Here is a 17,083-nt window from a genome sequence, read left to right as displayed (position 1 = left end):
GTGAGCCACCCTACCTGGCCTGCATTAGCTTTTTTTGATGAATATTTGGTTTTGGAGTGTGATTTGGTACTTTATCTTTATCCAACCATTGTGCCAAAAGCTTGCAGTTGTCTAAAATAAACTGTTGCTCATTGCACATTAACAAACTATAGAAATGGTTTGCCTTTATGTCAGAACAACAAGGAAAGGCAAGCCTTAAGATAATTTCGCTTATGATGTTCATTTAATTCATGCAGAATCCATCTGTCCAGCTTCTTTACCTTCCTGATTTGTTTCAAGTGGTCCAGTATTTTTGAAATAGTAACATCAAACCTTGCTGCTAATTCACACGTAGGTTGAGATGGATTCGCTTCCACTACAGCTTTCAGCTCATCATTGTCCTCCTTGGACTCAGGTTGCCCATGTGGCTCATTTTCAAGATTAAAATCACCAGAATGGAACTTCTCAAACCCTTGAGGTATTGTGCATTCCTTAGCCACATCCTTCCCAAACACTTTGATATTTCAAGCTGTCTTCACTGTATTGGTTCTATGATGGAACCCATATTCAAAAATATCTAGAGTGGGGCACCGGCCCCATATGCCGAGGGTGGCGGGTTTGGACCCAGCCCCGGCCAAACTGCAACAGAAAAATGGCCGGGCGTTGTGGCGGGCGCCTGTAGTCCCAGCTGCTCGGGAGGCTGAGGCAAGAGAATAGCGTAGGCCCAAGAGTTAGAGGTTGCTGTGAGCCATGTGACTCCACGGCACTCTACCTGAGGGCGGTACAGTGAGACTCTGTCTCTACAAAAAAAAAAAAAAATCTATGGTTTCACAAAAATTACTCTAAAAATTTTTTTTGAAACATAATCACAAGCCAAAAGATGTATGTTTGAAAGAATGAGGGTATGCCTTTATAATGAAATGAAACAAGAAATGTCAGAGTGAAATGTCAGAAATACCAACTGTCAAACTTACTATTTAAGGAAATTGGACATTTCTTATTTAGAAACCTAATAACATGTTTATGCTTGAAAGTATTTTATTGATTGCCCTGTTGTGCTTCTTTAAAACATATACACATGTTTATAAATGGAAATTCAATTTTAAAACATTTCTTGTGACTGTAAAACTCTGTTTTTTCTTGGTTAAATTGTCATTACAAATATCAGTAGCACTTATTTCAATTGGAAAAAAAAATACTGAATTTTGTTGGAAGTACAACCTAATGAAAGAGTTAGTGCTGATATTTTCTGCCCAGGTAGTTGTATATATATTGATTAATACTATTTATTCAAGAATAAGACATTTTATATTAATGTATTAATTGTAATTTAATTTTTATGTTAATAAGCTTTTGAGAATGTAAGTAGTTTTGTCATAGTTACATCACTAAGATCCTTGAACTCCTTCCACATTATTTCATCAAAGATGATAATAACGACCTTCCAGATGTCAACTTACTCTTTTTTCCTTTAGTTTTTAAAAAATTTATTCATTTTTTATTTTTATTTTTTTTTTGAGACAGTCTTACTTTATCACCCTTGGTAGAGTGCTGTGGCGTCATAGCTCACAGCAACCTCAAACTTTTGGGCTCAAGTGATTCACTTGCCTCAGCCTCCCAAGTATGTAATCTTTAATTTTTCTTTTTTTTATAGTAAAAACGAGGGGCCCAGGCATAGTGGCTTGTGAGTATAATCCTAGCACTCTGGGAGGCTAAGGCAGAAGGACTGCTTGAGCTCACGAGTTAGAGACCAGCCTGAGCAAAATAGAAAAATAGTCTCTACTAAAAATAGAAAAATTACTCAGGTTCATGATGGCACACCTATAGTCCCAGCTACTTAGGAGGATTGCTTGAGCCCAGGAGTTTGAGGTTTTGCAGTGAGCTATGATGAAACTACTCCTTCTAGCTGGGACAACAGATTAAGATCATCTCAAAAAAAAAAAAAAAAAGGAAACCACATGATCTGCAGAGGGATTTCTTATGCAGTCATTAATTATTTACTTTTTTTGTGGCCTTACCAAATGACTTGTAATACTTAACTGCTTTTTCCTTTTACAGCACTTGTTTAATTCAGTATATCATAGTTAGAAAAGGTCAGGGAAACAACATGTAGTTTCAGTGCTATTTTGCCAGTCTGTTTTCTAAATTTTACTACATTTTTAAAATAGTATTTTTGCCAAATCCTTGGAACTGTAGGTTTATTCTCACTCCATTTATGTCATGTAACTTAATAATAAACTCTGCTTGTTAAACAAATCCCCCAAGTGATGCTTAATTTTATCAGAATGTATCTGACTACATTTTTTCCATAAAAATAGACATGTTAATACACATTTGCAGAACATTCTACAAATCAGTGATAAATTTTGGAATGAATATTTAAAATTATAAATTACTTAGGTAAGGACTTTGACAAAAGATGGTATTACTTCAGAAAATATGACGTCAGACAGTTAAGTTCACAAACTCATCCTTGAAAAAGTGCTACATACTCATTGCTGAATTCTACAATGGTCACCTTTGAAGTAATTCCACTGACCATCTGGTCACTGTAGTGATATTCAGCAGTGAGGTACGCAGCACTTTTTCTAGGATGAATTCATGAACTTAATTGTCCAACCTCATATATTTACTTCTATCTCATGAGATAAATAGTAGTGTTAATCCCATTTTTAAAGATAAGGAAACTGAGGCATAGAGGTCAAGTTACTTGCCTGATATGACACAGAAAGTAAGTGACTAAGCCAGCTTTTAAACCTTTAAGAAAGCATTTTGGGGACGGCGCCTGTGGCTCAGTGAGCAGGGCGCCGGCCCCATATACCGAGGGTGGCGGGTTCAAACCCAGCCCCGGCCAAACTGCAACAAAAAATAGCCGGGCGTTGTGGCGGGCGCCTGTAGTCCCAGCTACTCGGGAGGCTGAGGCAGGAGAATCGCCTAAGCCCAGGTGTTGGAGATTGCTGTGAGCTGTGTGACGCCACGGCAGTCTACTGAGGGCAATAAAGTGAAACTCTGTCTCTGCAATAAATAAATAAATAAATAAATAAATTAATTAATTAATTAAATCTATTAAAAAAAAAAAGGAAAGCATTTTGGTCATCTGGTATACCTAAAAGAATAAGCATTATTATCCTGTACTGTTTTAGCTATTTGTTGGGTCAGGGTTGTCTTTCCTAGAGATGACTGTTAAGATCTCATCCGTAAAGACTCTCTATCTTTAAATTGTGGAGGAAAAAACCACCCTTGACAGTGGATTTCTTTGCTTTTCTCTCAGAGGACCCTCCCGCAAGAGCAATGCATTCCCTGACAGGATGGAAAAAGGGGAAATCACAGACATGCTGATACTCCACTTCGCAGTATCATAGAATAAATTCATAGTATCTCAACAGAGGTTAAGGCCCACAGCATATAATATGCACATACACAGAAAGGAAAGTCTTTGGTGGGTTTATGATGCCGTAAAGCTTCCCAGTATCAATATTTCAAATTGTCCCTTTGTTTGTTACTCCAGGAGGTTTTTACACGCTGAGGCAATGCACCATAGTAAGATGGCTGAGAGGTATGCCTTTGTTTTGTTTTTGGACCTCAGGTGCATAGACTTTATTTATCATAATCTTTGTGTCACTCATCATTGGTCCATGCATGGCTCTCTTTTATTTATTTTAGTTACTTTAATTAGTTATTTTAAATAATGTTAAGCAGCCATGAACCTACCAAACAAAGCTAGAACCTTGAAAATAACCTATTTTAATCATATCATACCCCATCCCCCCACCAACCTACCCCTTGCCTTCCTCCACCTGAGGCTACCATCATCCCTGTTTTCTTTTATATATACTTTTTGTTGCCATCTATATGTACTCATAAAAAAGTTATATTTTAAAATTTTGGTTGTTTTTAATTTTATAAAAGGGTGTCATGCTGTTTGTAATCTTTTGGGAATGACCTTTTTATTTTATTAATATTATATTACTAAGATTCAACCATATTGTTGCATATGCCTTTATTTTATAACACGGGAAAAGAGTAATTGGGAAAGAGGAGGTGTCAAGGAAGAACTTGCTTGAACGTACAGGCTATTCTTCTCAAAGCTCAATCTTAGGAAAGAGGACTATGGATATGGAAATTCCTTTAAAACAATTCCAGATATATCCCCTTGGGGAGTCTTCATGTACCCCTAGAGGTAAACATACCCAGTTTGAGGATTACAGGTATATATGACCAGTTGGGGTGCTTAAGGGAATTTGTAGATATTCTGGGCAAGTTTATTAACCTTTCCTAGCCTCGGGTTTCTTATCTTTAAAATAAATATAATAGTAATTTTCCATTGGATTTTTTTGGGGGTAAGAAGATAATACTTGATTTATTTTAAGCAAAAATTATTCTCTAGTGTTGTTTTTTGAAATTACATAAAGATAGAATTGTTTCAGAATTGTGGGTAATTTTGATAGTTGATAATTATCATAATTCTTTGTTGAAGAATCATGACCCTTTCTATGCCTGGATTACCTATTTTTTAAAAGTCATCTGTTGTCTCAGCACCTGTAGAGCAGTGCTTACCGCGCCAGCCACATACATCGAAGGTGGCAGGTTCAAACCCGGCCCAGGCCAGCTAAACAACTGAACAAAAAATAGCCGGACGTTCCGGAGCGTGCTTGTAGTCCCAGCTACTTGGGAGGCTGAGGCAAGAGAATCGCTTAAGCCCAAGAGTTCGAGGTTGCTGTGAGCTGTGATACAACGGCACTCTACTGAGGGCGACACAGTGAGACTCTGTCTCAAAAACAAAAAAAAGAAAGTCATCTATAGCTTCTAGTTTAATTCTTGAACATTTGTATAAAAGAGGAGGTCTAAAAAAGTAAAACACTTTTACTATAAAGTTTTTCACAAATGTTATGTTCTATCTTTTATCCAGTATCTAGTTTCTGCAAATGGCATATTTTTCTGCCTTAATTTTCACGTCTTATTTAATGTATTATAATAAGAATTGGCTTTAAAAGATTACATCAACAATATTAGTGGCCTACATTTATGAATTTATATTCTTCATTTATAATTTTGATGAATGATTATTATTGATTATTCAGAAGCAAAAGAAAAACAGTCTGTCTACCAAGGTGAAACCCTGAAGGAGATGAGGCATCAAGGATGATTTTTCTGGAGAAGTTTTACAAAGTCTGTATATGAAGTCTTCAAGAATGAGTTAGGGTGAGAGGGTGATATTGGTGCTGCATAGTAACTTTAGTGGGTTTTTGATGAGAAATGCCATTCACAATTTAATACTTTTTTCTTTTTTTAAAGCCTTCCTTTATGGCAAGATTGTCATGAGTTGTGGAGTAAAAAAAGGAGAAGACAGAAGCAGATGGGCATGACCGATGATGTTTCTACAATTAAAGCCCCCCGAAAGGACTTGTCTCTGGGCTTGGATGACAGCAGAACTAACACACCCCAGGGTGTACTGCCATCTTCACAACTGAAATCTCAGGGCAACTCAAATGTAGCACCTGGTCAGTAATGCTTCCATGGGTTGATTTTGTTCATACTGTTTCATGGTAGTGTTGATCATACTGCTCTAATGTGTTTAAAGCAGCTTGTGGCTAACTAATGAAAGTTTGTTCACTGAACTGGAATTTCATTGTATGTTTGTGCCAGAACAGAAGCTTCATTGCTGTTGGCACCACAATGTTAAGTAATCTCAAGGAAAGATAACTTACAAAGAAGCATCCCATTACCTATGCTTAGTGCTTGGTCAGCTTTCCCTGTTCCTTCTTGTTCCTAGTGTGGAAATCAGTAGGTCTTTCACTAACACTACTTTCATTGAGGCACAGCATTCAGTGTCTACAGATGCTTCAGGAGAAGGAAGAAGGATATTCCTCTATAGGAATATCGCCAAAAATCATAATGGAAGCTCTTCTATGCCATTTACAGTGTCTTTAGGTCATTCTTAGTGTCTCATATTTCCCCTGATATTTGTGCCAAAAATGACTTGAAATATGAAAAAGGGTATTTTATATGTAGTTATTTTGGGAAAACTTGAATTTCTTCCTCTGACCCCATCTATCATGAAAGTAAGCTTGTTGATAAGAAGTCAACTCTCAGTGTTGTCAAAAGTCTTGTTAATAATCACTTCAGTTAATTAACAGCTTTTTTTAAAAAAATGAAATCCACTCCCTCATTTTTTGCCTCTAGAATCCAGAAACATTCAGCTTTCATTTAAGTTTCTATGAAGACAGAGACTGATATAAAAATAAATGTGTGCATTTGTACATATGTGCTCATAGGTGGGGTTTACTAAACACAAATAACTAGCACTTACTAAGAGTAAATATTGATAAGATAATTAAAACAGATTACAGGTAGATCAGATTGAACTTTCGGTGGTTGAGTATAAATAAAGAATAGATTAGCTGAGAAAGATAGCCATTAATGCTTGACCATGTAGTCTATAAGGTTACATTTGACTTTGATTAGACTTCATATTTAAAATGCTTATACTTTTAAACCAAAGCCAGTTGTATTTGTTGTTCAAAAAGGTTCTTTCCTGAAATAGTGATTTTCTCTTATACATGAAAATATTTAATACACATATGGATTTGCAGCATGTATGTTTTACACAATTAGAGCTATCTATGTTAAGTATTATTTCTATTCATGCTAGAAACATAAAATTTGGCCAGGTGTAGTGACTCACATCTATAATCCTAGCACTCTTGGCAGGCCAAGGCGAAGAGATTGTTTGAGGTCAGGAGTTCAAGACCAGCCTAAACAAGAATGAGACCCCATCTCAACTAAAAATATGTAGAAAAAATTAACTGAGCTTGATGGCACCTGCCTGTAGTCCCAGCTACTTGGGATGCTTGAACCCAGGAGTGAGAGATTGCAGTGAGCTATGATAATGCCACTACATTGTAGCTGGGGTGGCAGAGTGGGACACTCTCTCCCATCACTATATATATGTATATATAAATTTATATATATGTAAATAAAATTTGGGGAAAGGCTAAGTGAGCAACGTAAGTTTTCTTAATTTGTGTTTATATGTTTTATATTTGCCATTTACTGTACTGCTATAAAAGGATTTGACATGGCAGTTTAGAAGACAGTAAGTTTGGATAGTGGTCCCACTATTGTCATATTTAACAGGACTATCAGGTCTTTATTTCTGTTCTTTGTGGAACCGATGTCCTTAATATACTAGCAAACTTAGTAAAATTGAAGGATAGTTATTTCATTCTATTTTAGCTGGTAAAAAATTAACTGCTGTGGCTGAGTACCGTGGCTTACACCTGTCATCCTAGCACTCTGGGAGGCCACAGCAAGTGGATTGCCTGAACTCAGGACTTTGAGACCAGCCTGAGCAAGAGTTAGGCATTGTGGCAGGCAGCTATCTCCCAGCTATTTAGGAGGCTGAGACGGGGGGATCGATTGAGCCCAGGGGCTGAGGTTGCTTTGAGCTGTGATGCCACTGCTCTCTACCAAGGGTGACAAATTGAGACTCTGTCTCAACAACAAAAATTAACTGCCCTTTGTGGGTTTCTGTTGCTGTTACTTTGTTCTGCCTTATTTTACAACCCTATTGATGGTGAAGAGTTTTGTTTTTCTTTAAAAAAAAAAAAAAAAAAAAAAACTATTGCTATTAAGAAATGAGAATTCTGCTTTTTTGAAATAGGGATGAATCTCTGCTCCATTTTCTCCTCCATCATCAGTAAGTATCTTGAAATAAAAAAACGCCCCTTTTGCAAAAGAGATACCCTCTTTAAAGAGTACTTTCCTAACAGGGAAATGAAAAGAAAAATGAGAAATAAATGGCTCTTGGGTTGTAACAAACAAACATGGTTTCTTTCTTTCGTTTTCTTCTTCTTCTTCTTTTTTTTTTTTTCTGAGACAAGAGTCTTAAGCTATCACCTTGGGTGGAGTGCTGTGACATCACACCTCACAGCAACCTCAAACTCCTGGGCCCAAGTGATTCTCTTGCTTCAGCCTCCCAAGTAGCTGGGACTATAGGTGCCCGCCAAAACGCCCAGCTAATTTTTGGCCTGGGCTGGATTCAAACCTGCCAGCTCCGGTATATGTGGTTGGTGCCCTAGCTGCCTGAGCTATAGGCACTGAGTCAGGTTTCTTTTTCTTTTCTTTCTTTCTTTTTTTTTTTTTTTTTTGAGACAGACTGTCACTTTGTCACCCTAGGTAGAGTGCTGTGGTGTCTGTCATAGCTCACAGCAACCTCAAACTCTTGGACTCAAGCAATCCTCTTATCTCAGCTTCCTGAGTAGCTGGAACTATAGGCACCTGCCACAATGCCTGGCTATTTTTAGAGATGAGGTGTCGCTCTTGGTCAGGCTGGTCTCCAACCCTGAAGTTCAAGCAATCTGCCTGCTTCCGCCTCATAGAGTGCTAGGATTACAAGCGTGAGCCACCGCGCCCAGCCCTGTGGTTTCTTATTAATGCTTGTGGGTAATAAGAGGAACTTAAAAAAGCATCTCAAAATATATAAAGAAAATATTAAAAGATAGTATTATCAGTTTTTCATCTTAGAGTTTCTCTTCTATTAAATTCTTATCTGTGGGCGGCACCTATGGCTCAAAGGAGTAGGGCACCAGCCCCATATACCAGAGGTGGCGGGTTCAAACCCAGCCCCGGCCAAACTGCAACAAAAAAATAGCTGGGCATTGTGGCGGGCGCCTGTAGTCCCAGCTACTTGGCAGGCTGAGTCAAGAGAATCGCCTAAGCCCAAGGATTTAGAGGTTGCTGTGAGCTGTGTGACGCCACGGGACTCTACCAAGGGCGATAAGGTGGGACTCTGTCTCTACAAAAAAAAATAAAATAAATAGTTATCTGTGTTTTGGGGAATTGCTTATCACTGTTACATATAGTATTACACACATTTGAGCCTTATCTTGACACAGGATTCAGGTAAGCTGGCAAAAGAACCTGATGTGTAAATCATCCCAAGTCTAAACTGAAAGTAGAAAAAGAATCTATTTTTATGCTTACGACAGGCATGTTTCTGTAGGCATCCCTAACTTACCAAAGTGACTAAACTTAAAAAAAGGAATTTGAATATAAATACAGGTATTTTATCATTATCATGTTGCAGATGTTTGTTTGCAGAACATCCTAGTTTAGTGCAAAGATTAGGTTCTTGGATAGTAATTTTTTTTTTAGAGAAATAGTTCAGTGTAGTAGTTAAGTACTCAGATTCTGGAATTAGAATACCTGAGTTCAAACCTCACCTCTGCTACTTACAGAATTGTAACCTTGGGCAAGTTTTCTTATTCTCTCTGGGTGTCAGTTTCTTCTCAGCAAAATGAGATTAATAATACAGCCTACTTTTATAAGGTGGTTGTGAGGAATAAAGGATAGAATATGCTTAGAAAGTACCTAACACTCTGTGTTAGCTATCACCATCATCATGATCATCAATTTCCCATTCACAAGGTGCTATTTTCTGGGTAAATCTGAAGCATGGATTTTTAGTGTTAGTCTTGATTTTTTCCTTCTGAAGCATTTACTCCTAAAGCTAATTTATTTAATATTGATGGCAGTTCTTTTTTCTATGCTTTATGTACAGGGTACATCTTCACTGTACATGATAATATTTAGCTAAATAAAGACTTCCTTTTCACAATATTTCCTAAACACTCTCCCTTAAATGTGTTTCAATATGGCAGTACAGAGCCATTATGGGGTGGGAGGAGCTGTGAATGATGGCAGCCATAATTAATACAAATTTTGTCTTTAGTAAAAATAGGCCTGGACAGCAGTTAAACCACAGTGAACTGGCAATTCTCCTAAACTTACTACAGTCTAAAAGTGTTAATATGGCTGATTTTGTCCACTTGTTGAACATTAAGGTAAATTCTAAGACTCAATAGCATCTAAATAAAATAAACCTTCCTACTGGAATTTTGGCAACAGGTGAAAAACAGACAGATCCATCAACACCACAACAGGAGTCTTCGAAACCTTTGGGAGGAATTCAGCCTTCTCAGACCATGCAGCCTAAAGTGGAGACTGACGCTGCCCAGGCGGCTGTGCAGAGCGCGTTTGCAGTTCTCTTGACTCAGTTAATAAAGGCTCAGCAGTCAAAGCAGAAGGATGTGCTACTAGAGGAGAGGGAAAATGGATCAGGACATGAAACATCATTACAACTCAGGCCACCTCCAGAACCTAGCACTCCGGTATCAGGTGAGTATGTAAATACCAGACTGCTAACCCAGCTGCATTCACTATCTTCCTGCTTTTGTTGATTATCTGTAATGTGTATTATTCAGTGACATTGCTAGGAGAGGCCTGAAAATTTTTAGGCTACTGGTTATAGTTTGGTTTCCTACTCTGTTTACTCCCCAGAAAGAATTCTTTAATAAATTATCCATGTGAAATATGTGTGTAACTCATTATGAGTGCTATAGATTTTTGTAATGTGAGCCTATGATTAAGAAATAATCTTCTGGCTCGGCACCTGTGGCTCATGCGGCTAAGGTGCCAGCCAACATACACCTGAGCTGGCGGGTTTTAATCCAGCCTGGGCCCTCCAAACAACAATGACGTCTGCAACCACAAAAATAGCCGGGTGTTTAGTGTTAGTCTTGATTTTCCTTTTGAAGGGCACCTGTAGTCCCAGCTACTTGGGAGGCAGAGGCAGAGGCAGGAGAATCGTTTGAGCCCAGGAGTTGGAGGTTGCTGTGAGCTGTGATGCCACGGCAGTTCTACCCATGGTGACAGCTTGAGGCTCCATCTCTAAAAAAAAAAAAGAAAGAAAGAAATAATCTTCTAGGGCCAGGCATGGTGGCTCATGCCTGTAATCCCAGCACTGGGGAGGCTGAGATGGGAGGATCACCATAGTTCACAGGTTCGAGACCAGCCTGAGCAAGAGCAAGACACCTGTCTCAAAAAAACAGCTGGGCATTGTGGCGGACACCTGTAGTCTCAGCTTCTTGGGAGGCTGAGATAAGAGAATTTCTTATGCACAAGAGTTTGAGGTTGCTGTGAGTTGTGATATCACGGCACTTTACTGAGGGTGACAAAGTGAGACTGTCTCAAAAAAGAAATAATCTTCTACTCCAAATAGAAAAGGAGTCTTGACCAAGGCATAAATAGTAGCTTTTGTACCTCTGCAGATAAATAGGTGTATGTGAAGTACCTTTGAAAAGCCAAATAAAATAAAAATTTTTAGTTACCATAGACTTATTTTAAATGTTAGCAGGCAATACTAGTTCTTGTGAGCCTTTTTCTTTTTCACTGAACATTTTGCACAGATGGAACTTCTAATTGTCTTTAGGACCACTTGTAGGGACACATTGACTACATTGGATATTTACTTTTCCAGGGAAACTTTCAACTCTGTTTGTTGCTTTGTTTTGCTTAGGGCAAGATGACCTCATCCCGCACCAAGATATGAGGATGTTGGAGCTAACACCGGAGCCAGACCGCCCTCGAATTCTGCCTCCTGATCAGCGGCCTCCTGAACCTCCGGAACCACCACCAGTCACTGAGGAAGACCTGGATTATCGGACAGAAAACCAGCATGTACCCACCACCAGTTCTTCGTTAACTGACCCTCATGCTGGAGTGAAAGCAGCCCTGTTACAGCTGCTTGCTCAGCATCAGCCCCAGGATGATCCCAAAAGAGAAGGTGGCATTGATTATCAAGCAGGAGACACATACGTGCCTGCTTCAGACTACAAGGACAACTTTGGATCTTCCTCTTTCTCTTCTGCTCCTTATGTTGGCAATGATAGTTTAGGAAGCAGTTCTGCTCCACCATTGGAACAACGTAGCTTCATTGGAAACTCAGATATTCAGTCTTTGGATAACTACAGTACTGCTTCATCTCATTCTGGTGGTCCAGCTCAGCCTTCTGCCTTCTCTGAGTCATTTCCCAGTTCAGTAGCTGGATATGGAGACATTTACCTCAATGCTGGTCCCATGTTATTTAGTGGAGACAAGGACCATAGATTTGAATATAGCCATGGTCCTATTGCAGTCCTGGCAAATAGCCGTGATCCTTCCACAGGGCCAGAGAGTACTCATCCATTGCCAGCAAAGATGCACAACTATAACTATGGTGGTAACTTACAGGAAAATCCAGGTGGCCCTGGCCTTATGCATGGACAGACTTGGACTTCTCCTGCCCAAGGACCTGGATATCCACAAGGATATAGGGGACACATTAGCACATCAACTGGCAGAGGTCGAGGCAGAGGGTTACCATACTGAGTATCTGTTTTTCCTCAGGCACATCATTTTTATCTGGAAAGACTTTTCTAGCTGCAATTTAAAGCAGCAATCCAAGAGACTTGAATAATATTAATTCAACAACAGCTTTATTTTTATGTGGAGAAGGGTCTTGCATACAATAGTTTAAAAAAAGACAAAAAAAAAACCTTTGCTTAAATTCATGCTGTTCTAAAAACTAGATCTATTGTTGTACATCTTCACAAATTCTAGTTAATAATTTTATTTTGTATTCTCGCAGTTTTAAGTGGATGCTAGGGACATAAGCCTTTTATGGCCCTCTTGCAGATCTGAACTATGCACATTTGTGCTTTTTTTGTAAGTTTGGACCAACTTTTATGTAACAAACATCCCCTCCCTTCCACCCCCCCCTCCAGTTTTACAACAATCAGAAAGGGCACTGATTTATTTGGTATTTTTCTTTTTACAAAGCTACCTTTAGTCAAAGGTCACTGTCAGTCTTTGCACTTGCTTTCAGTGTTATTGTGAAAGGTGTACTTTGTGCTCATTTCAGAAAATAAAACACAACCTTTCTCTTGATGCAACAGTTTTATAAAAAAAAATGGTCAACGTTATTTTTGTTTTGTTTTGCAGACTACCATAGCCTAGTGAAATGCATTCAAATGAAATAGTGGGTTTTATATGAAAATTATGGGTAGGGTGGGGAGGGTAAGTAAGTGCCTTAACAGGTAAGCTTAAGGTCTGAAAAAGTAGTTAACCTTTACCCCCATTTGTCATTTAAAGGGAATCAATGCATTGAAGAGGCAGGAAGTTCTCTAGTTTTCAGGGGCTGCCTGTTCAATTCCTGTTGGGTCCATTCCCCCTGCCTGTTTATTACACTTCCTCCTTTTCTGCCTGTCTTTGGGCTGTGTTACCTCTCACTACCACCTTCTCTTGATAGGGGAGTGAGAGCAAAGAAAGGGAGAACTACAATCAATATCTTTCTCGTTACTTCTGAGAAGTTCTAAAATGTTTTGTCATTTAAATGGTTGAAAGTAATCGCTAAATGAGAATTTTAGAGCACCATTTCCTTTCAGGCTACCAATATAGTCTCTTGTTTCCATTTACCATGGAAATTGGAGGGCAAAGGTTAATAACAATATGCAGAATTTACAGAATTAATGGGGAGGGGGTAGCAAATACCATATTTTAAGTTATGCAATTGCCATTTTAAGAAAAAGTCAACTCAGTTCACTTTATAACTAGAAACATGGCCTAGATTGAATTTATTGAAACAAAAAGTAGGGAGAGAGAACTGCTTGTCTTCCTTCCTGTCATTTTCTGTGAAGTTTATTATGACTTCTGTCAGTCTTAGAACAACTTTAGTTCCTTTTAGCTTTTTTTTTTTTTTTTTTTGGCTGGGGCTGGGTTTGAACCCACCACCTCCGGTATATGGGGCCAGCACCCTACTCCTTGAGCCACAGGAGCTGCCCTAGCTTTTCTTTTTTAATTATTAAACTAAAGAATGGAGTAACCCTTATGTGAACTGTAATCGTGTTAAGACTCACCACCTTGCGTGCACACGTTGACACACACAATTACAATAATTCTAGAAAGGAACCAAAGGTAAATAACCAGTGTTTCCATTATCACTAAATGGAAAGATAGACTCTGGAAATTAGTTGTGCCAACTAACCATTTTGTTAACAACTGTTCTGGTAATTTTTTTTTTTTTTTTTTTAACTGGGGTCTTAAATCGGAACAACTGTTACAGAATGGAAATTGCTCCAGTTCTAAAGCCAGTTAACCCAGTCCCCTCTCTCTTGCTTGTTAACCTTCATTTCAAAACAATATGTGGGAAGTATTATAGTTTTATAGGTTTGTGACAATAAGAATATTTTAAAGAGAATAACTTACCATTTTACTACTATAAAATGAGTTGATACCTGTTGACCATTTATTTTTTGATGAAATTTTTTGTTGGGGAAAAAGAAATGGAAGAAAAAATTATTTTGCTTTCATTTGAATATTGATTACTAGTAACTTAATAAAACTACATTTTAAGAGATGAAGAAATATTTTGAAGTTTAGCAAAATTTAGTTAACAATATCCAGGTATCTGAAATTTTAATATGGTGAGTCTTAGAGCTTTAGACTTTCCTATAAGTGACAGTATCTAAGTTATTAATAGTCACACTTGATAATTCTGCTGATCATAAGCAGTAACCTAAAATTGAAGCTATTTATGTGACATGAATAGCCTGTGTTTTAAAAATTAAATATTTTATATAAAATTGAACTGTGTTTGGATAGTTTTTCTAATTAAACATTTCAGCTACATATTTATATTGGGAGAGTGGCCGGGAGAACAGGGAAATTATTTCTTTGAAATTGAAAAATGGAACCATACCTTCCATTATTATCCTAAGCCAGCATGGCTTGTGAGACATACCAATATTTTATATTCCAATTAGAAGAAAAAATGTTGCCAGTTAAGCCACAACACGATGCTAAGATGTCATTGATTATAAGATATATCTCAGATTCAGAGATACTATTGTATGAAATAATGTTTCATAATTGATGAAATATGATAGTAAAAAATCTTACTGTATTCCTCCATAACACTTAATACTCTAAATTCAGTGAATTTGGATTAATAAAAAGAGTAGGGTTGGGAAATCTCTAGTTCTCTAGGTTGTAATGACTGTAGTAATCACTGTATTTTTGAGTGAGATCTAAGGAATATAAAATATTACTTAGGTATTCCGGGAAAGGGCAGGTAAGTCAGATTGCAAATAAGAAAATGAAAATAGAAAAGACAGACCTACCAAAATAAGAAAGTATTTTATCTTCTTCCGTGTGAAATTTCCTTTTGTGTTTCCTGAAACAGCAGTTTTTTTCTGCATGCAACTCAGTATGTTTCCCAAGTCTTCGATCCATAATTTGTTAAATAGCTGTAGTCACCATGAAATTTTAAAATACCAATTTTAAGGGGGTTTATTGATTAAAATAGTTTGAGGAATGTGAATTAAGGTGATAATTTGGCTGTGATTCAGTGCTTCATTTTGTTAGCAAATATATATGTATTGAGTGCTTACAACTTCCTAGTACTATTCTAGTCCTTGGGATCCGTGCAGATGAAGGCATTAAGTCATGCTTCTGGTGGCCTGACAGAGCAGCATGTTTAAAATGTCTGGGGGAGTGAGTGTTACTGTTACTCTAAGCTGTACCTAAACTGCACTAAGGGGACTATAAAGCTTTGAAAATTTGTCTTTGTAAAATTTTAAATTGAAATTTGAATAAATAAGGTTCCAGAAACACCTAGAATCTCAATGATAAAAGCAAATTTTAAGTTGAAACTGATGCCATTTGGAATAGGTCAATTTGTAAGAAATATCAAGACTTCTTGAGAAAAATATAAACAGGCAAATTCTTCTAAACTAATTTGGTACCTCTTAGTTCAGGTTTTGCTGTGTTTGCTTTAATTTAATCCAATTTTGGATGATTTTCATGCTAGGGTTTTTTGTTTTAAATAAATCTTAACTATAAGATTTGAATATAGATCTAAGGATTTCCTGAGATATATAATTTCCTTTTGTTATTTTAAAAGTCTGAACAGGGTGCACCAATATCCTAAAATTACCCAGTCAGTCTCCTCACTTTACAACAAAGAAGAGTGAAGCTTAGCAAGGATTGCTAGTGCTTGTTCCTCTAAGCCTAGTGTTTTTCAGCCTTTTTTATCTCATGGCACACTTGAAACTATGGTTAAACTTCAGCGGTTCATTTAAATTATGTTGTTAAAAAAATAAAGGGTGAAAAAATATAGTTACTGTGCTTTAAACTTCTTTTGAAAATAATTAATGATCTTTAAAAATTTTGACAGCACACCTAAGATCCTCTCACAGCACACCAGCATGCTGTGGCATTCTGGTTGAAAATCACTGCTCTGGCCATATCAAAATTCTGCAGGAAATATTTAACTTTTTAATAGGAAAATTGCTTATTTGCCTGACCAGTGTTATAGTAAAATAAAATAACATAGAATACTAAACTAATGGGTTAACACAGTGGCTTTTAAAAGTCTACGTAAGAAAAAACAATTTTTATTCAGAAAAAATAGGAAAATAGAAACAATTTTTGAAAACTAAGATCCTATATGGATTGCTCCTTTCATATATGGATGTTCTTTAAAAAGGGAAGGTCCTGTGTTTTTTTTTTTTAAAGGTAATGTTTACTTAAATGTCTAACAATTAGATGATACTGAATCTTTCATTAAAATGTATTTTCTGTGTGTGCAAAGAGAATTGGTGTCAGCAGACTTGCCAGTATAATTTGCTTTTAAATTATTTGATGGGTTTTATAATTTCAAGTGGTTTTTTAAGGGGAGCAATACTTGTTATTTACCAAAGGCTTCTCCAGATAACTTTTTAAACGTTTCTAATTTTCTTAAAAAATAAAAGCTATTAATACATGTAGTAAGCTATCATGGAATCCAGATGAAGATGGGGAAAACAAAATGTTGATTATAATGGAAAGAGTTTTGTAGACTAACAAATTCTGGGGGGGTCTTATTTCACCCTACCAATTGTCTCATTAAAAAGTAATTTTCTAGTTCTGATTGTATTCACATGAGGCTGAATTGAGAGTCACCCATAAAATTTTTCCCAGTTAAGTTTGTTGTAAAGGTGTTATACTCTTTGACAAGAACTTTTAGTAAAGTCTTGTAACTTAAATCTAATGTAGTAATACCATTTGTTTAAAAAAACAAACAAACCCGGCTGTATTTGGTAGTCTGTAAATAAACTGCCATAAGAATCCCAGTTTATTTTTCAGCTTTGTTTTGTTTTTGCTTCTTATATGATAAAAATGACCATTGTGCCATTTTTTTTTTTTTTGACAAAGCCTTAGACCTGGAACCCTTATTTTTTTGTAA

At 37.1% G+C, this 17,083-nt stretch overlaps 1 protein-coding gene across 1 annotated transcript in view; it reads left to right on the top strand.

Moving 5' to 3' along the window:
- CDK13 (cyclin dependent kinase 13) overlaps positions 1–14,446 on the top strand; it is a 146,212-nt gene extending 131,766 nt beyond the window's left edge. The window contains exons 12-14 of the mRNA XM_053609715.1: positions 5,275–5,480; positions 9,889–10,158; positions 11,339–14,446. Coding sequence (XP_053465690.1) covers positions 5,275–5,480; positions 9,889–10,158; positions 11,339–12,189 — 1,327 coding nt within the window. The 3' untranslated portion in view covers positions 12,190–14,446. The remainder of the gene's footprint in view (positions 1–5,274; positions 5,481–9,888; positions 10,159–11,338) is intronic.
- Positions 14,447–17,083: the final 2,637 nt, after the last annotated feature.

This window comes from Nycticebus coucang, chromosome 11 (assembly GCF_027406575.1).
Source record: "Nycticebus coucang isolate mNycCou1 chromosome 11, mNycCou1.pri, whole genome shotgun sequence".
In the NCBI taxonomy this organism is placed as follows: Eukaryota; Metazoa; Chordata; class Mammalia; order Primates; family Lorisidae; genus Nycticebus; species Nycticebus coucang.
The sequence above is the reverse complement of the archived record's forward strand: the minus strand, read 5'-3'. Positions and strand labels throughout refer to the sequence as shown.